At 37.6% G+C, this 23,558-nt stretch overlaps 1 protein-coding gene across 1 annotated transcript in view; it reads left to right on the top strand.

The window, feature by feature from the left end:
* The window catches only part of MRC1 (mannose receptor C-type 1), a gene marked incomplete at both ends in the record, with an annotated part of 95,044 nt that overhangs the window by 31,908 nt on the left and 39,578 nt on the right, over positions 1–23,558 (top strand). The window contains 7 exons of the mRNA XM_079700964.1: positions 853–999; positions 5,908–6,093; positions 9,133–9,290; positions 11,853–11,963; positions 16,954–17,069; positions 20,069–20,217; positions 22,556–22,755. Coding sequence (XP_079557090.1) covers positions 853–999; positions 5,908–6,093; positions 9,133–9,290; positions 11,853–11,963; positions 16,954–17,069; positions 20,069–20,217; positions 22,556–22,755 — 1,067 coding nt within the window. The remainder of the gene's footprint in view (positions 1–852; positions 1,000–5,907; positions 6,094–9,132; positions 9,291–11,852; positions 11,964–16,953; positions 17,070–20,068; positions 20,218–22,555; positions 22,756–23,558) is intronic.

Raw genomic sequence — 23,558 nt, 5'->3', positions numbered from 1 at the left:
ATCGTAAACACGTGAGAGGTCACAAAGCAGAATCATTGACAAAATGTGAATCATCAACCTGTCTTCTCTTGTGAGATGGAGCAAGTTTTTAGAGCACTTGTTTCAAAATCATTTATTGAAGTGGTGGAAAAGCATGAGAAATGTGGGTATCTATGCATGATTCGATTGCATTAAGAAAGTTGACTTGACCTGGTTCTTTAATCCGCTTCCAGTAAGCAATGAGATGAGAGGTTAGCTGCTAAAAGTATCCTTCAATAGGCTGAGTTGAAAATCTTGAGAGGGAGTCTGAGCTCTGGGAGTCCTTTACCAGCGTTTACTATGGCACATTGCTGCTTCTAGCATCTCTTTCCTTCTCTTTCTCGCATTGCCTTCTTTCCTGCCTCTTCTTTCTAATTGGAGAAAGTTTTTCCATGTCCAGAAATTCTCTGGCTGATCCACAGTTAGCTTGACTTAGGTTTTTGGGGAGGTATCGACAATGTTGAATATGGCTGATTTGGAACATTGTGTATTCTTTTGTTATTTACCCCCCTATCATACATAAAATAACCCAGTGTAAAGATTGTTCAGGGTTTAAGGTTTAGCTTTATTGTTTGATATTTTGGGAAAAAATTTATTTCAAAGAAGTAAACTTATATAATCAACATTTCAGGTATTGGAATGATCCAACAATGAGAAAACAAATAGACACCCAACATGTCTTTTGCTCTGCAGGCAGTAAATATTTATTTGTGAACGTGTAGCAGAAAGAGTGGGGATCCAATAAATGCCAAGGATAAACACACGAGGCTCTGGGGGTCTATCTACTTGTAATTCCTATAATAGTCTCACTTTTATTTTTTCTTTTCCCCAAAGGAAGTCCATCAGCAGAACCAGGAAAAAGCTGTGTGTCACTAAATCCCGGGAAAAGGGCTAAATGGGAAAATCTGCAATGTGTTCAGAAACTAGGCTATATTTGTAAAAAGGGCAACACAGCTTTGAATTCTTTTGTGATCCCCTCAGGTAAGTGATCTATTTGATCTGAAGTGTATAAAATATTATAATTTAAAGATCAAATTACAGTCTAGTCCTAACTGTAGGCAATGACAGGTTTTGTTGATCATTTATGGTATCAACTTAATGATATTCCTACAGAATGTCTTTTTGTTGGTTGCTAACCTTTGCTGAGTGTTCTGGAGTGTTTGGGCATGAGCAAAGCCTTTGACACAGCATTAATAAAAATTTTATCTTCACAGCTGCCCTGTGAGGTAGGTATTATTATTCACACATTTTAGATGAGGAAAAAGATAATCAGAGGATATAAAAAACTCGCACATGTGACAAAACTGGAATCCAAGCTAGGAAATCAGTATCTGAAAGGAATGTTTTTATTATGTCCTCACTATTTAATGGCGTATCTGGGCACCAGTGTTATTTAGTTTAACATATACACTGAAGTCTTCACCAAAATGGAATAAAACATCCCAGAAGTAGTCACTGAATTTTATATATAGGCTAGACCAGTGGGAAAAAATGCAATTATGCTCTCTATTATAATTTTATAGAAGAATTAAGCTACTAAGCCCAGAATGCATTTTTTCCTTCAAATTGACAAAAAGCAAACTAACTATTGATACATTTTTTTCACTATCAGCTGTTTTTGGAGAGACGCTTAATACTTCAAGGTCATTTATGTATGTATATATATATATATTCTGCTTGGGAAATCTGACAGCGTGGCATTCTTTACTTTTTTTGCTCCTTGACTTTTAAAAGCAATTTCATTTATTTTAAAATATGATCGACATGGCTAGAAAGTCCATTGTACAACATGATAAATAATAATAATTTCTTCCAGTTCTTACTTCAAATTTGCAGTTCCTCTCTGAATAACTGTGTCTGGGTGTATATCCTTACCTAGTTATTCTATGACTATATGAATAAATATGTTTGTAATTCTTTTTGTCTGTTTTATACAAATGACAGCATATGATACACTTTGCTCTACTTTTTTCACTTAATAACAATTTTGGGCATCCTTCCATACGGTACATAGGTAGCTTCTGTGTTCATTTTTATGGCTGTACGTTAGCCATTGCAGGGAGAGACCATGTTTTTTTTAACCAGTCCCCTATTAATGGAACTTTAGTTTACTTCCAATTTTTTATTATTACAAACAATCCCGCAGTGAGTAACTTTATACATATGTCATTTGATGTGTGTGATTATTTCTAGAAGTGGAATTGCCAGATCAAAGAGTGGGTGGGTTTGCCATTTTAATGGATACAAATATGGCGGAGCTCTCCAATGGATATAGATGAGGGTCCCATTATTGGGTTTGATTATACTTTACAGGGTCACCCTTATGGCTGTGGGCACGCCTCAGGGAGACCTCAGTCATTTTTGTATTTCATCTCCTCTATTCCTCCCATACGAGAAATGGTACTGATATAATCCTTCCCTCTTGGAAGAGCTCGTATAATTCTCCTTCAGAAGATTTGGAATTACCACTTAGGGGATGAGGAGAATGGTGGTTTTATCATGTCTGAGGTAAGGAGGTGGAATTCTGTAACTTGGCCTTGTTCCTTAACCCCCCAGTTTTAGTTTCCTATCTATTAAGTGGAAATACTAACATTTGTTCTTCCTGTGAATGTTTGTTCATATTGTCAAGCACTCAGTCCATTATTCTTATTTCTCTGCTATGGCTGTTACTGGAACCAAACTTGGGTCTGCTGGTCTGCGTGCAGTAAAGCCAATCTACTGACACCGGGTTGTGGTGAAGGAAATTGCAGGGTTTATTGCAGGTGCCAAGCAAGGAGTCCAGGGCAGCTAGTGCTCAAAACACTGAACTCCCTTATGGGTTTCAGGAAAGCATTTGTAAAGTCCAGGTGAGGGAGGTGGGTTGCAGGGTATGTGATCAGCTTGTGCACAATTCTGTGATTGGTTGATGGTAAGGGAACAGGGCAGTGTCCCAGGGGTTAATGTTATCAATCCTTAGGTGCCAACACGCTCCTGATCATGAAGTAGTTAATTTCTTCCATTTGGTGGTGGTTTTAGCATCTGTAAAACAACTCAGGAAATGTCCATCAGATACTATTATCTGGGTACTTCAGAGAGGAGCTACAGCAGAGGACATGGGGGAGGGGCTCTGTCCCAGGAAGGCTCCCTAAGGTCTTGCTCGGTTACATGCCTTACTTGCTTCACTTGCTAACTTTCACTTCCCATTGGTTTTGAATTTCTCTATACTTCCTGGATTAATCATTCTATCTTATCTATAAACTCAAATAAACCAGAGCTTGGAAAAGCATATCAGAGTTAGGATTATGAGGCATACATTATGGGTGACTTTCTTGGGCAAGGGTTCCACCTCGTCCCCTGTTTGTCTTTGCAATGCCACCCTGTTCATCCATGATCCCTAGGTTGCTAGAGCTACACTGTCCAGTTCATTAGCCACTAACCACGTGACCACTGAGCACATGAAATGCGGCTAGTTCCAACAGAGATTTGCCGTGAGTGTAAAATACACGGTGGACTCACAAGACGTAGCATGAAAAACAAAAGTAAACGATCTCATTATTTTTTAATTGATTACATATTGATATGATAATATTTTGGATATATTGGGTTAAATATGATGTATTATTATAATGAAAGTTACCTGTCTCTCTTGAGACTTGTATTTAACATGGCAACTGGCAAATGTATAATTCCATACGTGGCTCCCATTTGTGGATTATGTTATATTTCAGTCAGACAGTGTTGCTGTACAGGAATAAGCCATTTTTTGTGGCTGCCCCAGGGGACGCCTCTACATTGGTTGTTTTCCTGTTTTGAAATATTTTAAAAGTGCATCTGTTTAGTTTTTGAAGCCCTCAGCATGTGCTGGCATCATTTTCAGCTTTCTTGAGCAGCAAAATTAAAATATCCCACAAGAGGGCTCCAGAGTGATACTAACCTTTTTTTTTTTTTTTTTTTTTTTGGTAACTACTGGAACTGTATAGAAGGAGTAGATTTTCTAAAAGTATGCATTTCTCTGTTATAATAATACAGTGTTTGGATCTCAGGACTGCCTATTTACTTGAATGACTGTACTCAGAATCTTGAGCTTATACAAAGGTGATGCAGACATTCCCAGACTTTGAGAGACTATGGAACTGACACATGAAACGGATAACAAAGGTGCCCTGTACTGAACCTTTACTAAGGCAGCACATTTGAGAACATTTAGTATCAAACTTAAATATAGAAATTGACATTCATTTGGCAATATAGTCCCTCTTTAAGCAAGATATATTGCTCAATTGCTGTTTGAAATAGTATCCATAAAATGGTCATAATAAGCTGTTGTATAGTGAATATAACTTCGATTATTTTTCTTGACCAACAATTCATGACACTCACTCTGTGCCAGGCCCTGTGCCATTTCAGGGCCTATATGAGGATGAATGAAGCGAGTCTCTTGCCTTTGAACATTGTTACTGACACTTTCCCTAGCTCATTACTGTCACAGTGCATGTTTGTCATGTATAATCAGGGTCATGACATTTTTTCTTTCTTTTTTTTTTTTTGTGTTATGCGGGCCTCTCACTGTTGTGGCCTGTCCCGTTGCGGAGCACAGGCTCCGGACGCGCAGGCTCAGCGGCCATGGCTCACGGGCCCAGCCGCTCCGCGGCATGTGGGATCTTCCCAGACCGGGGCACGAACCCGTATCCCCTGCATTGGCAGGCGGACTCTCAACCACTGCGCCACCAGGGAAGCCCAAGGTCATGACATTTGACCCTGACTACTAGTAGCAATAATTAGGACATTGGTCACTGTTACTGGTTTGATTAAACATTGTTGTCATATTTGTAATTTATAGTCGTATTATCTCAAGTGCAGAAGAACACAGTGAGGATGGGTAGTTTAATATTAGTACTAGTATTAATATTATTTACAATTTTTTACATACATGGATAGTTTGGTTCATGTGATGTGACTGACCCAACATCACACAGCTTGTGGCAGAGTCAGATTTTGCCTGAAAGACTTCGGAACCGAAGTCCCTGTGATTTCTGCACTGTTATGTGTCATCTTCTGGGAGCAAATCCATGGCAATGGGTTAGTTCAAAGGCACAGGTGGCCGGCTCACACGGCCACGGTTTCAGAAGCTCCTTGGTGACCCCCCTCCTGCCCCCCACCCATTCTAGGCCCTGTGTCAGCACGTCTTTCTCCTGCCTGCCTTGTGAGTCTTGCCCATCCTCTGAGGGATGGATGGCTTCCTGATGTCCGTAGAATAGAGGTAACTTGAAATCTTCTGAGGAATGAATACATTATATGGCAAAGCTCTTGTGCTTCCAGTATTTATAGAACATGCTTAGGACAGGTATGCTGATGATAAAATGCAGACGAAATGAGACAATCTATTGTATTTTGCTGTGGCCTTGTTGTAGGTACAGTTGAAAATAACAGATTTCTCATTTGGCTTTATTTTAAAATGAAAGATGACTTCCATATCATCTATAGTCTGAAAGCAAACACAATCTCGTCTATCTTTTGTGAATACCTGTACCAAAAAATGGAAAAATAAATATTAGCTATATTTGCCTATGACTATGAATTGTTTCCTATAGAGAATGATAGAAAATATTGTTAAATTAAAATTTTTAAAAAACAATTAAAAAAACCCTCCTTTTAGGGCTTCCCTGGTGGCGCAGTGGTTGAGAGTCCGCCTGCCGATGCAGGGGACACGGGTTCGTGCCCCGGTCCGGGAAGATCCCACATGCCGCGGAGCAGCTGGGCCCGTGAGCCATGGCCGCTGAGCCTGCGCGTCCGGAGCCTGTGCTTTGCAACGGGAGAGGCCACAACAGTGAGAGGCCCGCGTACCGCAAAACAAACAAACAAAAAACCTCCTTTTAAATGTTTTCCAAACTCTTTTTCTTTTTTTTCTAGAAAGTGATGTGCCTACCAACTGTCTAAGTCAGTGGTGGCCGTATGCAGGTCACTGTTACAAGATTTACAGAGAAGACAAGAAAATCCAAAGAGATGCCTTGATTGCGTGTAGGAAGGAAGGTGGTGACCTAGCAAGTATACACAGCATCGAGGAATTTGACTTCATTATCTCCCAGCTGGGCTATGGTAAGAACTTCATCTGTAATACACTTGATTCTCATCTTCCTGACTTACCAGCCATCTTTGGAAAATTTAATCATAAATGTTAAATCTAATAATCTAATAAATTCAAGTTAACAATTCAATGAACAATTTAGTAACAAATATTAATCATGCCTAAAATATTAAAATTATATAGTAATTTAAAGAATTTTTACCACTAAGAGAACACTTGAGTTTTTTTTAATATGGAATCAACTTATGCATAGTTTTAAGAATACTGTGTTTCTTCTATATATAATCTGGATTCAGAGCAGTCTACCTTACATTTGTGAACAATATTTCACTAGTTGGAATTAGTTGTGTGTATGGATGTATTTTCTCTTTTAAGGCCCATATTTTGTCTCACAGGAAAGGTCTCTAAATGAACCATCTCATCCTTTGAATTTTACTTTCTTTATTAATCTAGCTAAGGCTGCTAGAATGATGAGCAGAGAAAGAAAGAATTTATTTGATTGGAGCGGTTAGATGGTGGCCTACACCTTTTAAAGAAATTTGCATCTCGATTTTAGGACTCTAAGAGATGAAGAGAAAATGTAGTAACTAAATATTGTAAAGTTTTAAAAGATTGGCCCTATCAAAAACATTTAAAAAGTGAGTAAAATGAGTTGGGGATACTTATCCTGAAGAGGAGGAGGGCGAGGAAGGAAGTAGTGATGACGGGTGCTCAGTCATACTTGCTGATTAAATGATGATCATTTTCTGCTTCCACTTATGATACTGCAGAATAGCTGGACCTTTTCGTTTCCAGAGAGCAAAACAAGAGGAAATGGATGGTGGTGATGGTGGGGACTGCTTCCTGACACTTACTGCCTGAAAATTGATAGGAGCGGGGGTAGGGGAGAAGAAAAAAACAATGAACAAATAGATGAGAAAAATAAAGTAGTCTCAGAGAAAGATGTAAAATATCCCCAACACTGCTGCTGTTCGTGCCAGTGCTGAATGGAATCCTTTCTCCTTTGCTCACCTCACTGAGTTTGGTAGGGTGATGATGATATTCTGCTACAGCCCATAAATAATTTCTTGATTATCCTACATTTACCTATCCTGGAGCATCTGGACTACACGGTAATAATGTAATCAAAACCAATGTATCTGAATAATATCATGACATAGATGGCATGATACTTATAATAGGGAATAAAGTTTGCAAGTGAATCAGTGGAAAACACATTAGTTAAGAGGCTGTAGGGCTAACGTGCAAATTTTGCTCTACTTTATATAATATGGTCTAGTAATAGGAGAACCTTATATATTTATTGCTATAGTTATTTTAGGAGTTTGGATGACGAAGGTTGCTTTTAAACTCAGCTGGAGAATTAGTAAACTTTCACTATGGAAACCTTCTCTTTTTTATTACTGATAAAGATTTATTTATTTAAAACAATACAAACAATATTGATAAAGGTAAAGGAAAGTTATAAAATTAAAATTATTGTTTCTAAGTCAGAAGCCTAGAAAACCTTTTTTTAGCTAGTTGAGTTGATATCTTTCATGTTAATCATGGAAATACAGTGGATAAATTGGGACCTACACATATAAGTTACGACTCCATCAACAAAGACAGCTTCCCTAACAGATTGATAAGTCCGTCTAACAACTTTATGCTCACATCTTATATACTTTTGTCGGATCAAGCTTGTGCATACGAAAGCTACAGGGGGGAGAACAGTTTAGTGAGAAAAATGTTTATCAGAAACTCTTAATACTTTATTATAATTGTGGGACTTGGGAGTTTAGGTTTTCATTGGTCTTGAACCTAAAAACCTTGAGGGGTACATGAGGTCATTTTGGAGCCTATATTTACTGCCCAAAGAACATGATCTGCCAGATTAAGTGAAAGGAAAAGGGGTCATCCTGACAATGCCATTCATGTTTCATGGTGCTGGAAACATCTGCTGGGACTGGCACCAGGCCAGTCAGGGACTTCTCCAAAAGCAAAGATGAGTGACAGTTTTAGGAGGAAGAGACTAAACCATTTAGGGAAATTCCTATACAATGCGGCATATTTCTCATTTTCTACTACAACGTCATCTTTACAAACTTTTGGCAAGTAATTTTATTTAACTGTTTAAAGAACATATGAAACTTAAATAGATATTGAATTGTGTATTCCTTCAATTTTTAAAATATGGAAATGTGTATGATTTTAGTCATGAGACCTCAGGCCTTCTATTTTGTCCCATTTTTACTTATGATATTTAGAATTCTTAGAATTAAAACTACTGATAAAATCAATAATGCTCTTCATAGAATTTTCAAAACAGAATGATCATCTTTTATATCTATACCTGGTTGTTTTTATTTTAACTTTTGTTTGTTATTTAGGTTTTTCTGGTGTTTCATAGTGAAAATGGTGGCAGATTCATTCATATACATAGACTAATAAATAAGTGCTAAATGCCAGAAGACAGCCCAACCCTTCAGTTTATATATTTTCTCACTGTATGGATCATTTTCACTCCTATTACAGTGGTTAAACTTTAACAGAAACACCTAGAATGTTCTTGATAACATCGTCAGTAAAATAGGAGTGGTTTTTAATTTTTATTATTTTAAAACATTCATAAGATTTAATCGTAGTCAAATAGATTTATGTATAAATAAGCTACCATATTTCCAGCACACCATGAGTGTGGTTGGTATGATAAATTATTTATAACAAAAAAGCAGCTTCACAAGATAGAGGATAATGATAGACCTACTTCAGTTTCCATTTAACAACTCCCAGGAGATAGAATTTGCAGTAGCACAACAAAAGAATACAGTCATATCCACAATGTGAAGAATACATTACACATTTTAAACTAAAACTGACAACATAAAATGTAGTTGACATCTCAGTCTACAGAGGTAGATCCTTTTAAAGCTCAAGAGGATGGTCTTTCATGCTAGTGATAATATCAAGGGAGTTGATAAAGAATGGGTCTTCCTTTCCTGATAACCTTCTGATGGTTAGAAAGAAAACTTTGGGTAAATGACTTCTGTGTTTTTCTTCCTGTTTAGAGCCAAGTGATGAGTTATGGATTGGCTTAAATGACATCAAGATTCAAATGTACTTTGAATGGAGTGATGGAGCCCCTGTAACATTTACCAAATGGCTTCGTGGAGAACCAAGTCATGAAAACAATAGGCAGGAAGACTGTGTGGTGATGAAAGGCAAAGTAAGGCAACTTTAGTTACTGATACCTAGCAAAAGCCACAGGGAAATTTTCCTTCCGTCCCACTTATTACGTACGATTGTTTCCATTCTACTGAATTGACATAGATCAAGGTTGAACGAGAATTCAGATTCAGTTTTTTGAGTCTCTCTCAATTGTCTGGCACACCCAAATTCTCAAGAGGACTAGAAAAGCAACAGACAGAAACTTTCATTTCAAAGATGAAATTAACCAATAACGAACGCTCATATCATTTCTATGCTTGGTTCTAAGTTTGTTTTTTTTTTAATTTTTATTGGAGTATAGTTGATTTTCCATGTTGTGTTAGTGTCTACTGTACAGCAAAGTGAATCAGTTATGCATACACATATATCCGCTCTTTTTTAGAGTCTATTCCCATATAGGTCATTGCAGAGTATTGAGTAGAGCTCCCTGTGCTCTACAGCAGGTCCGTATTAGTCATCTATTTTATATAGAGTCATGTGTACATGTCAATCCCAATCCCCCAATTTATCTCTTCCCCCTTTCCCCCCGATAACCATACGTTTCTACATCTGTGACTCTGCTTCTGTTTTGTAAATAAGTTTATTTGTACACTTGTTTTAGATTCCACATATAAGTGATATATATTTGTCTTTCTGTGTCTGACTTACTTCACTCAGTATGACAATCTCTAGGTCCATCCATGTTGCTGCAATTGGCATTATTTTGTTCTTTTTTATGGCTAATATTCTGTTGTATGTATGTACCACATCTTTTTTATCCATTCCTCTGTCGATGGACATTTAGGTTGCTTCCATGTCCTGGCCATTGTAAATAATGCTGCAATGAACATTGGGGTGCATATATCAAATTATAGTTTTCTCTGGGTATATGCCTAGGAGTGGGATTGCTGGGTCATATGGTAGTTTTATTTTTGTTTTTTGGAGGAACCTCCATACTGTTCTCCATAGTGGCTGCACCAATTTACATTCCCACCAATGGTGTAGGAGGGTTCCCTGTTCTCCACAGGTGGTGGCACATGTTTTTACATGGCTTGATGAATCAATTCAGAGCTTTGGTCCTACTTATAGCTGGTTGCTCTGAGTGGATGGAGACCTAGCTAGATCTACTCTGGGTCCAACAGCCTAGAGTCTGTGCTTGGAGAGCTACAGATTTTTTTTTAGGTTACAAAGAGGTGCCAAATATGAAAAAATGGCTTCCAGGTCTTAACTATCACTTAGCGACTGAAGTATATCATCAAGTAATCTTTTGTTAATAGAGAATGAAGATGGTGGTTAAGAGGCTTGGTTTTGATGCATGGCTTATTTCCTCATTTGTAAAATAATAATAATCATAATCATACCCAGCTCATATGGTGGGTATAAGGATTAAATGGGTTAAGGTGTATAACGTGCACAGTGCCTGGCCCGAACTTCCTGCTCAATAAGTATTAGCTACTGTTTTTATCATTGTGGTTGTTATTATGGTGATAAATTGAAAGCTTAAGAAAAGAGTATGGGGCTTCCCTGGTGGCGCAGTGGTTGAGAGTCCGCCTGCCGGTGCAGGGGACGTGGGTTTGTGCCCCTGTCCGGGAGGATCCCACGTGCCGCAGAGCGGCTGGGCCCGTGGGCCATGGCCTCTGGGCCTGAGCGTCCGGAGCCTGTGCTCTGCAGTGGGAGAGGCCGCGGCAGCGAGAGGCCCGCATACAGCAAAAAAAAAAAAAAAAAGAAGAAAAGAGTATGTGTTAATTATTGAAAGAATAGGCAGAAGTGTGTCCTGGGAAGGGGAGACCAGAGAGCACCCTACTTGTAGGGAACTCAAAAGACAGTATGGCTGAAAGCATGGAGGGAGAGGTAGAGGGGTGTGTAGGGAAAATACTGGCCATGAGAAAACATGCATTAGCCTGGGAGTAGCCAAACCTAATCTGCAATTTGCAAATATTACACTGGCTGAAGAGTTGAGTACCAGGTTGTAGTGGGTATGGAAAACATTTTTCAAGGTGTTTAGCAGTTAAGGGAAGGAGAAGAGAAATCTTTTAATGTGAAATCTCTAAGGAAGGCAGAAAGGGTGGAATTTGAAGTAGAGTGAAATATGGTACCTTAGCTCGGAGGGGACCCTCATCAATAGAAATGGGAAGAATGGAGGGAAGAAAACTGGTTTCAGGTGTGTTTTCAGGTTGGGCATGTTGCTTGGGGCCTTCTTTCTGGGTGGCTTTACATGTACTCAGTTAACTTGAAAACAGCTGCCCATAGGATGGATGAGGAGGTAAACCTTCTGTTGGGACCATTTCTTAAGGGCTTATGAGCAATTTTCGTTTCTCTCTAGATCCCCCTCCAGAGTGGCTTGACAGCAAAGACATAAAAAACATACTGGGGCTACAATCTCTTTATATCTTTGTAGCCAAAGTCAAATTTGCAGTTTTCTGGTAAAATGTCCATTTACCTTTCCTTTTCATAGATACCTTTTTCTCTTAATAACTTCGAATCTTATTTCCCTTTTCAGAGGTGCAGTTATGAGGAAATAGCACCAAACAACTGATGATCATTGAGTTTTGTTTTTTTTTTTTTCCTTTGCTTTTTGCAGGATGGGTACTGGGCGGATCGGGCCTGTGAACAGTCTCTTGGCTACATCTGTAAGATGAAATCACAAGCCCAAACTCCAGGAATAGTGGAAGTGGAAACAGGCTGCCGGAGAGTGAGTACAGAACGCACGCAGTGGTTTCAAATCAGCAAATATGATGTGATAGCTTTATTTTTGTCTGTGAAGGTACTTAATAATAGGGGCCAACTGCTTCACCTTACAGGTAGTGGTAGTCTATGACGCTATGGGTCATCAAGGACATTTCCAGTGGATAACCTTAATTTGCAGATAGCAAACAATCCTTAGTCATTTTTTCCATTTATAATATTTCTGGTGAGCCTGTTTCTGGTGGGGAGTCTTCTCAGTAGATTACTGAGGGTCTGGGAGGCAGGAGGTCTAGGCTCTAGTTGGTAGTACCAGGTAGTAACTCAGTTAAACCAAGTCAAACCATGCAGTCCTATCGTGCTTTATTCTCACCTGCACCACAGTTAGTAATACCTCCCCGCAGGTCTTATCTTTCTTTGAGGTTAAAGTAAGTGATTTCTGTGGAACTGTTTCTAAAAGCATAAAGAAGCTGCAAAATACGGGATGTATGGTTATCATTTTCCTGTTTGATCGCTGAGTTGTCCATCTTCCTCTTTTTTCCTTTCTCACTTCTCTTGGATAAAAATAAAGTAGAAACTGATTTTCTGTCCAAGAGTGTCAAGTTGTGATCAAATCATAGCAAACACCAGAATTCATGAAACATAATTGAGTACTGAACAAGTAAACCATAAAGAAAAATAGAGCAAACACAGAAAATCATACAATGTGAGAGATAGAAAGGATCTTAGTGATGCTTGAAAACCCCCTTTTAATTTTTGTGTTCTGGAAATTTCAGCCCAGAGAAGTGATAACTTTGTATGAGTCACACAGAGGTAAGGCTAGAACCCGAGTTTCCTGCCAAGTACACTTTCACTGCTGGTTTCACTGCCAGTACACTTACATATTCTTTGCCTAATCATATGCAGGTACAGGAGATTGTCTATTATTGTAATTTTCTATAAGTAATAAACCAATCCTCAAATTTTATTATTTCTACACAATCAAAATTTTGTGTATATTTTTTCTGTGAACTGTCATGTCTATAATGATAAAATCCAATTTAATCATTAGGTTAAATAAGAAAAAGAAGAAAATATCAGCCAACTGTTTGTTGAGTGTGGTTATTATGCTTTCAGTGATCTTAAAAGATAAACATTATGTTTCTAACTAAACAGGAGAAGATACAAGAACTCAGAGATATTAATTTAGCCTGTTTAAAAACACATGCTCCTGGCACTGATTACCTCAAATTGCTGGAAAGTCTAGAAAAAAATCCACTTGTCAGCAAAGGAAGATAATAGTTTTTTTGTCTGGGCCTGGGTACTTGGTGGTGTAGGGGTATTTCTGAGAATTCAAAACTCCAGGCCTTCTGTCATAAAGATCTGGGATTCAGTTTTCAATTCATTGCTACCTGTATGGGAAACCTTGATCTAAGAAATTAACATGAAATGGTCCCAAGTTGCTAATATTCCTGGATGTCTGACAGACGCAAATGTAAATCCTCTTTATACAGAAGTCCTACTTCCCAGGCTGATTGGGAATCCCACAGATGAGTGTGAAATCCAAAATTATAAAACATACCACCAGGAGCTTAGATGGTGGAATTAATGGATATGACATTAAAGTGACTGTATATTAAAATGTTTACAGAAATAAAAGGTGGAATTGAAACCATGGACCAGCCACCAAGTTTTGTTATGTGGTGTTTTCATATGATTAAATTATAAATATTTTTTATTTCCATTAAGATTTTTTTGACCCATGAATTATTTAGAAATGTGTATGTGTGTGCTTTCATAGTGGTAGAATTTGCTGGTAGTGATGGGGTTTTGTTTGTGTTTTAGTTCCTAAATAATTGGGAGCTACTGTTGATTTAAATTTCACTGCGTTGTGCTCATATAAAGTTTTTGTTGTTATTTGTTGAGATTTTCTTCGTTATCTAGTTCATAGTCAGTTTTTATAAATATTCCATCTGTGCTTGAACAGAATGATCTTTGATCTGGGGGTTCAGGGGTCTATATATGGTGACTAGATAAAACTTAGCAATTATATTATCCAGATATTTTATATTTCTAATATTTTGTCTGCTTGACAAAATATTCTCCTTGTAATTGTATCAAGCTTTGATTTATGTACTTTGATCTGTATTATATCTTCTTGGTGAATCAGTCCTTCAACTATGTAATTATTTCTTCATTCATAATAATGCTTTTTCATCATAAAGTCAATTTTAAATAATATTAATATTGCCACAGAAACTATCTCTTGCGTGGTATTTCCCTGGAACCTCTTTCTCCAGCTGCTTGCTTTTAATCATTATGTGTCATTATATTTTAGGAATGGCTATTATAAATAAATATCTGCATTTTCATTTTTAATCTAATTTGAGGAACTCTGGCTTTTAACTGGTAAACACCAGTTTTGTGGAATTTAAACCATGGACCATGGGCATGACATTGGTTCTATTGAATATATTTATTCCATTTTCCTCCTGTATGGGTTTGGAAGTTACACATTCTTACTTTTTTAAAAAAAAATTGTTACCCTTATTATTATTATTTTTTTTTGTACGTGGGCCTCTCATTGCTGTGGCCTCTCCCATTGCGGAGCATAGGCTCTGGACGCACAGGCTCAGCGGCCATGGCTCACAGGCCCAGCCACTCCACGGCATGTGGGATCCTCCTGGACTGGGGCACGAACCCGTGTCCCCTACATCAGCAGGCGGACTCTCAACCACTGCGCCACCAGGGAAGCCCCCCCTTATATTTTTAACATGCATTCCTGACTTGAAGTTAACCAATATCTCTCTCTGCCTCATGAACAAAATGAATGTTAATTATTCCACTCAAACATTCAAAATTTTTCAAATTTTGAAGTAATGTTAGACTCACAAGAAGTTGAAAAAAAGAGTACCGAGAATTCCCCTGTATCATCCACTCCACTTCAGCCAATGACAACATTTTCTCTAACCAGAGTACATGATCACTACAGGTAGTTGGCATGGATACAATATTATTGACTAAACTACAGATCTTATTACTATTCCATTCTTCAACTTCCCACCACCAATTAGGTATCTTTGCTATTTGTCCAGGCAGTTAGACCTGGATTTACCGACATTTATTGACTTCTTTGCTCAGCGTAGACTTTTAGTCCACTTGCTCCTCTTGGCTTTCCTTTCTTGCCAAAGTAAATCTTTTAGAAGTGCTTTCCCTGGGATTTGGGAGTGGAAAACTCTGTCTTTGTTTGAAAATCTCTTGAATTCACCTTCACCCTGCATAGTAATTTAGGCAGGTTATTTTAGAATTCTAGATTGATAGCTGTTTTCTGACAGCACTTTACATATTATTTCATTTTCTCCTGGCCTTTATTTTTGCCATTGGAATTCCTATAATTACAATATGCTCAGTTTTGGATTTATTTTATTGGTTCCATTTGGTATTGAGTGTGCCTCTTCGTTTTGAGGATTTGTATCTTTCCATTCTTGAAAATTACCAGTCATTAATTTTATTCAGTGCTTCTGAAACTTCTCTCAGGTTGATTTTCAACCTTCTCATTCTATCATTTATATTTTCTATCAATATGATTTTTAAAACATCTTTTCTTATTCTCATCTCTCTTCTACATTCAGTCAATTTACTAATCTTTCTGAAACCATATTTTCTATATTTAATCTGGCCATTGAGTTTTTAACTTCATATTTTTCTTTTCTAGAAATTCGTTTTTGTGTGTGTTTGAATCCTCTCGTTCTTTGTTCATAGTATTTTGATCTTTCATCATTGATTCTGTTTCTTCTTTTGTCACTTAAATCATCTCAACATGCTTCATTTTGCATTTTTTCCAGATTGTTTTATTATGTTAAACTGTTGACTCTCCCTTAAAATGAGACATTTTTCTCACATGGTTTATAATTTTTGATTGCGAATTCGTCCCCATCCCATCCCCACCCTGACCCTCAAATGTCATAGTCTTAGATGACCTGGATTGTGGAAATATTTCTGTCGTGTGGTTTTACATTTTACTTCTCAAAGTGCCTGCAAGATTCTCCTTCTGTAGAGTACATTTTATACTGTATTTTTTGGGCTGTAGATTCTCATACAATGTGGGTAGTGTAAAGTTGGGACTGGCACCCATCTATGGCACGGACTTGGTATTTATTTTCAAACAGAAGAATTTTTTTCTTCCTTCACCCAGAACCCCAGGCAGGTGACAAGAATCTCTGTCATTTCCTCCTTCTGTGGGTGGCGTTTTCTCGCTCTCCTTTCAAAGAGGGGCTACCCTTAGTGGGTATCATCTTTACACAAGGACTTCAGTTCTATCTCCCTGCCTCAGGTGGGCTGATGGCTAAATATCCTAATCTGTATGGACATTAATACCCCAGCCCCTAGATTCTAGGACCTTAATCTTGGTCTGATACATAACCAGGCAACTACAGTCTCAGCTTGTGCATTTTCCATTCCAGCTTTTCTAGTATTTATTTTTGATACTTGGAGATTTCCCCCTCTTTCTCCCAAACTCTAGTGTGGATTTTCTGTTTATTGTTATGTTTTTATTTAGCATGCTTTTATTTCTGTGTGTTTGAAGTGTGGGAGAGGAAGCACATCAAATCATGTTGCCAAAAGTTTGATAAGTACTATCCTGTGACCAGATGGTACAGCTTTATACTCACCATCTACTACTGGCTTCAATAGGTGACTAGGCTTGTTATTCTGCAATAACAAGTTACCTATCCTAAAACTGAGATCTTAGCCATTTTGTTCAGTTTCTTGGGTAAACACATCACAAATCATTTTTGTTGGAAGTTGCATCACCCCATTTTGTATCATAATTGCCATTTGAGGAACAATGTACTCCTGTTTTCCTTAGTCACATAAATTGTTTTCATTGCATGTCGAATTATTCATATTTGTGTTCTTTACACACTTCTATTATGTATCAATTTGTGTTTCATCATAGAGGAATTATTCAAATAATATTATATAATAAATATGCATGATAATCTGCTTCATAACATCAATAGGGATGGAAAAGACATGGCTTCTACTGCTATTTGATTGGACACACACTTTCAACATTTGCAGAAGCAAACCAAACCTGTGTGAATGAGAAGGCTTACCTAACAACTATCGAAGACCGGTATGCAACTATTTTCATGTTTTTAAAAAAATGTATCAAATAATGAACCATTTCCAAAAAAGCATATCAATGTGCTCTAAATTTCTGAGTAAATTACATTGAATCTTGAAGTATGGTTTGTAAATATAGGAGCATTAAAAATCATGTTTTTATTTGGATTCTTCATTGAAAACACAATAAAATATTTTGCTACTTTTAGTACCATAAAACAGTGTTCAGAACAGTTTGCTAATGCTCTGGTGAATGTTGTTTATAGATCTAACTTTATTTATTTATTTATTTATTGGAGTAGAATGGCTTTACAATGTTGTGTTAGTTTCTGCTGTACAAGCAGCTGAGTCAGCTATATGTATACCTATATCCCCTCCCTCTTGGACCTCCCTCCCACCCACCCCCATCCCACCCATCTAGGTCATCACGGAGCACCGAGCTGAGCTCCCCGTGCTATACAGCAGGTTCCCACTAGCTGTTGTACACATGATAGTGTGTTTATGTCAAACCTAATCTCCCAGTTCATCCCACCCTCCCCTTCCCCACCGTGTCCACATGTCCGTTCTCTACCTCTACATCTCTATTCCTTCCCTACGAATAGGTTCATCTGTACCATTTTTCTATATTCCACATATGTGCGTTAATATACGATATTTGTTTTTCTCTTTCTGGCTTACTTCACTCTGTATGACAGACTCTAGGACCATCCACGTCTCTACAAATGACCCAATTTCGTTCCTTTTTATGGCTGAGTAATATTCCATTGTACATGTGTACCAAATCTTCTTTATCAATTGGTCTGTCGATGGCCATTTAGGTTGTTTCCATGTCCTGGCTATTGTAAATAGAGCTGCAATGAACATTGGGGTGCATGTGTCCTTTTGAATTACAGTTTTCTCAGGGTATATGCCCAGTAGTGGGATTGCTGGGTCATTTGATAGTTCTATGTTTAGTTTTTTAAGGAACCTCCATACTGTTCTCCATAGTGGCTGTATCAATTTACATTCCCACCAACAGTGCAAGAGGGTTTCCTTTTCTCCACACCCTCTCCAGCATTTACTGTTTGTAGACTTTTTGATGATGGCCATTCTAACTGGTGTGAGGTGATACTTCATTGTAGTTTTCATATGCATTTCTCTAATAATAGGTGATGTTGAGCATCTTTTCATGTGCTTCTTGGCCATCTGTATGTCTTCTTTGGTGAAATGTCTATTCAGGTCTTCTTCCCATTTTTTAATTGGGTTGTTTGCTTTTTTGATATTGAGCTCCATGAGAGATCTTTTTAAACTTTTTTTAAATGTAGCAGATCTCAAATTTTTTAAAGCAAAAATAGTAAGTAAAATTTGTCACGTCAAAAATCAAACTTTCTATCTTTACTACCACCTCCAACAAAAAAGGCAGAGAGATTTACTGAATATTTTATTCATTCTTTCCAGTCTTCCATTCTTTGTTTTGCTTTGCTTTGCTAGGTTTACTAGATTATTAGGTCCAGAAAATGATGTGAACACAGATAATTTTATGTAACGTTTAACATCCAGAGTCCCATCCTTCTTTAGGTTTTAGTATTTATTTTTCTCCTGCTTTTTGCAAAGTACTGGATCAGGCACAGAAGAAACTTAAAAGAAAATTTTAAAAATGTCCATCTGATTGGAACTAAATAGGTAAAAATTATTGAGTTTTAATACAGTAAGTTATATTTATTGACCTTTCAACGCAGACCCAATAAAATGTAGAGGATGCTATTGATATTAAAAATTCTTTGATAAAATGAAAGATGTCATAGAATTCATATAGTTTTTATAAAAGAACTTGTTTTTCAACATTCTTTTTTCATGTATAATTAAATGTCTGATACATTGTAACACCCTTATACAATGCTAACCTCTGAAAATAAGAACATAGATAATTTTTATTTTATGACCTGGAAGTGAGCTATACGTTTTTAAGTACTGTGGGAGCATGTTCTGATCTGTACTGTTGGTCTTTGGGTCTACTGGAATAGAGATTTCCCTAGATTTTCTATTTTAAGTTTGCTTTTCTTTATGTGTTTTCTGTGATACTTGTGTTCAGGAACTCACTAACTCTGTGGTTCAATTTGGTTTGGGGGCTTTAAGAAAAATTGAGCTGTTACTTTTTAATTTTTTTGGTTTGTTCAGTTTAGGGAATGAAATTATTCAGACTAGGGTCAAACAAATGTTCTGTTATTGTGGCTTTCTCTCCATTGCGCTCTCTATTCTCTCTGGAGCCATCTACAGCTCCCTTTGTTCCTGGAAACTTTGGACATCACTTTTCTTTTGCTCCAAAGAGATATTTTTTTGCATATGTTGCTGCGTCATTGTCTGTTTATCAATTAAGACAAATTTGGTTTGCCTTACCAACTGCATTGTATTATTACCAGATTACGCCAAATATAAGGATGGGATCCAGAGGAGAGCAAACGCTGGAATTTGTGATTCTGCTCCCAGTTCTTTCTAGAGATTGAATCTCTAGTTCTCTGTATTTCTTGATAATTTTCTCTTTTGTTTCAGAGCTGAAAAATGAGAATGAAATTGAGGGGAAAATCCACACAGATTTTCTAATTGTATTGTCCTCGATCATGTTACCACCTCTCCACTTACTTCACCAAGAATTGTGTAGAGCATTTGAAATATTTGAACAGTGGACTGATTTTCAAACAATGTATTTTAAAAGGCGATAGTTTTCTCCTTGGCATTTTCAGAGTTCTCTTTCACTTTTAGGAGGAGCAGAAGGGCTGGTGAGCAATAGAGAAAATAGTTTGGGTGCATTTGAATGATTTTATTCAATCAGCTGTATGATATGTTTCCTTCAGAAGATCACATTTCCTTAGTGAAAATTTGCATTATTTAAATGACATGTAAATAGAACACAATAGGTTTGATTTGCCAACTAAAGCATAGCTCAGGCATACAATTGAGGTACTTTTCATGTGGATAATTAGAAAAATTCACATTTTTCTAAAATTTAGTTAATTTTTTTTTTTTTTAAAGATATGAACAAGCCTTTCTGACTAGTTTGGTTGGATTGAGGCCTGAAAGATATTTTTGGATAGGACTTTCAGATGTACAAAACAAAGGAACTTTTCAGTGGACCATCGCAGAAGGGGTTCAGTTCACCCACTGGAATTCAGATATGCCAGGTATGTTCAGAGCTTCGGTCTTGTTTCAGGTGGTCTGGCGAGGGGACCAAGAATCTGTGTTCTTTTTTCTTCTTTTTTGGCCGCACCATGTGGCATGAGGGATCTTAGTTCCCCGAGCAGGGATGGAACCCCTGCCCTCTGCAGTGGAAGCGTGGATTCTTAACCGCTGGGCCACCAGGGAAGTCCCAGCACTTTGGTCTTGGGTTTCCATTTACCCTACACGTCGTCTATCGGGCCAAGCCTGTAATTCCTTCACGGCACCTTTCCAAACAGACTTATGTAAATTAATTGTGCTCTTTAGATTTTATTATCTTATATTTCATTCTCTTTTTGCTTTTTCTTTTAAAAATGTTCCCATTAGTTTGCAGTGGTCTAAAAAGAAAAAAAAAAGGGGGGGGGGAGAGAAAACTGCTAGGTTATCCAGTACCGCTCTGTTTGAAGTATTTATGAAACAGTGATGAAATCCTGAATGGTCATAAAGATTCCAAATGGTTAACTTACTTCTGAGAACTTAAAATTGTCCTCAAGGGATATAAAGCTTTTCAATGTAACTATGAATAGAATTATGACTGCGCTAAATCTGGAACAAGATTTAGTGCTTATGTGGAACTCATTATTTTAATATCTTGAATGGGCTACCCCGTTTAGCCCTTTATATGCCTTGGATTTAATTTTATCCTTATAGGAAACCTGCAAGGTAAGTTTAAGTATCCTCATTGTAAAGAGGTGGAAACTGGAACTTGAAAAATTTATAAGCATGGATTTAGACTAATCTTTGTAATTTCCAAATCCAGGCTGTTTGCACTAAGATCACCCTCCCTCCCTATAAATTTTGATTTGCCTTTTTTAATGAGAAGTTTCTGAAGTAGACTCTGAAAGATTCTTTGCTTTCTTTATGCACTGGTGTCTAGCCTATGACGTAATTCAGTATGACTGCATTTAGGAAATTCAACATCCTTATAGCAAGTGTTTCATTGTGCCTAGATAAAAAGCTAAAGAAGGAATAATATAGCTTAAGGGCACAAATTAACTACTTGGCCTAATAAGTCCTAATCTTCAGAAGTTTTAAAAATTTGTATCCTCAGCTGTCAATAAGGAAAAGAGATCAGTAATTTGGATAGTGTGATTTTTGTTTAATTATTGAACATTCTGAAAAATAGTAAGACTTCAGTTTATTTTGAAAGAACAGGGCAGTATATTAAGAGCTCTGTGCCCATTTTTGTTTTTTTGAAGGGTGGTAATTCTTACTCTCCAGGCAAAACTCCTTAATTTCACTGGTGTTGATCATTTAGCAGTAGGATTCTGAGAGATTAATCCTGTAACATCCTTAGGGAATAAAAATGGATCAAACCACAGTCATAGGGAATTAGCAATCTTACAGAAAATATTTTGGGAAAAATATACCTCCCCAGAACTTTGAGAGTTACTTCTAAACATTTACTGCCTTTAAAAGGACAGCAATCAAAGACCATCTCATCTTAGCAGCAAGGAATCCTAATGTTTCCAAAGCTCTATCTTAATTACTATTTTGAAATAATGATGACGGTAAAACAGAAAGCTTCAAACCATGAAGCTTAGTATAGTCCACACTGTCTTTTATGTACTTTTCTATCCATTAAAGCTGGCATGCATCACAACTCTGTAAGGTAGGTAGCAGTATTTGCATTTTAAGACGAGGAAATGGGTTCATAGTAGTTGAGTAATTGATCTAAAATCTCTAGCTCAGGCGTGTCTCATTTTGAAGTCCAAAGAACTTCTGTACTCAGATATCTACATGGACCCCAGGGGGAAAAATAACAGATCTTAAATAATTTTTTTTAAAAAGAAAGAAACATCAAAACCCCATTATTTTTGGGTATATGTATGTGTATAACTGAATCACTTTGCTGTACACCTGAAACTAACACAACATTGTAAATCAACTAGACAGCGATATAAAATAAAAAATAAATTCAAAAAAATCAACTTCCTTGGGAAAAAAACACAAAATATTATTTTTGTCATTATGGTAAATTTTAGCATACTAAAACTATCGTACTGTTAAATGTCTGTGTTGAGGGGGGCACCCTGCCAGATATTAGAAATATAAAATGTTACCAAAACTCTGACATTTGAGATTATAATTCAGTTGGGGATACAGGCCACACAAATAAAAGGTAAATAATGGTTCAAAAATAGCACAAATCAATTGCCAAATGCTGCAGGATCTCTCCTCTACATTTTCTCGTCACATGTAGATTCGATCCCACAGCTTGAGGCTCAGGTTTGAACTGTCTTCTGTGAACACAGCTGGCCTTCACAATCCCTTGTTGAGTGAATTCTGCTTTGTTACCTGCAGGACGGAAAGCCGGGTGTGTTGCCATGAGAACTGGGGTTGCAGGGGGCTTGTGGGATGTCTTGAGATGTGAAGAAAAGGCAAAATTTGTGTGCAAACACTGGGCAGAAGGAGTAACTCGCCCACCAGAGCCTACAACCACCCCGGAACCCAAATGTCCAGAGGATTGGGGCACCTCCAGTAAAACAAGCTTGTGTTTCAAGGTAAGTCTCAATTGCTAAGCTCTTAAAGAATTTGGGATATGCTTCAGCCTAAAGAATCACCTAAGTAATGGAAACAAAACCAATGCCCAGGCTCCACCTGTAGAAATTCTGATTTTATTGATCTGGCAGGGGGCTTGGGCATCCACTGTTTTTAAAGAGCTCTCCTTGGGTGGATTGCTAAGGACCAGTTGCTTTGAGACCAGCAAACACAACCCATACCACAAACACAACTCGCAGCAGCCTTTCTTCGCCTGCTTTGCCTTCCTCACCTCCCACTTTTGGCGTCTTTCCTCTCTCCCATGCTTGCTTGCTCTAGTATGAGCTCGCACTTCTTTTTATCTTAATGAAAATTTCTTCTCCCCCGCATGCTAGCCTGTTGCCTCCCATTTTGGCTGTGTCCTTGGAGCCCCAGCTTTAGGCTAAGTGAACTGATAAACGAATCTGCGATCATGTCACACTGGGATTCTAGAGAGAATACTCCCTTGTTCTGATTTAACCCCTGGTTATTGTGCCTGATGGGAGATGAAAGACTTCCCGTAGGGGCACATGGCCGTTCAGTGACCTATAAATGACAATTAGATATCCTGCTGTCAACCAGTACATTCCTAGACTGGACCACCCATTTTCTCCTTATGCAATCAAGCTCACCCAAACAAAAAACATACCCCATACCCCAGTGAATTAAGCATTTGGGTTTTTTTTCTCTCTTGTAAATCATATTCTTTCTAGAGAAGGTTGGGTTTAGCCAAATATAGCAATGTACTTATCTACCACTTAATGACATATTCTCTAGAGGCCAGTTC

This window comes from Hyperoodon ampullatus, assembly GCF_949752795.1.
Source record: "Hyperoodon ampullatus genome assembly, chromosome: 3".
Classification (NCBI taxonomy): domain Eukaryota; kingdom Metazoa; phylum Chordata; class Mammalia; order Artiodactyla; family Ziphiidae; genus Hyperoodon; species Hyperoodon ampullatus.
Note: the sequence above shows the minus strand (reverse complement) of the source record. Positions and strands in the feature narration are given on the sequence as shown.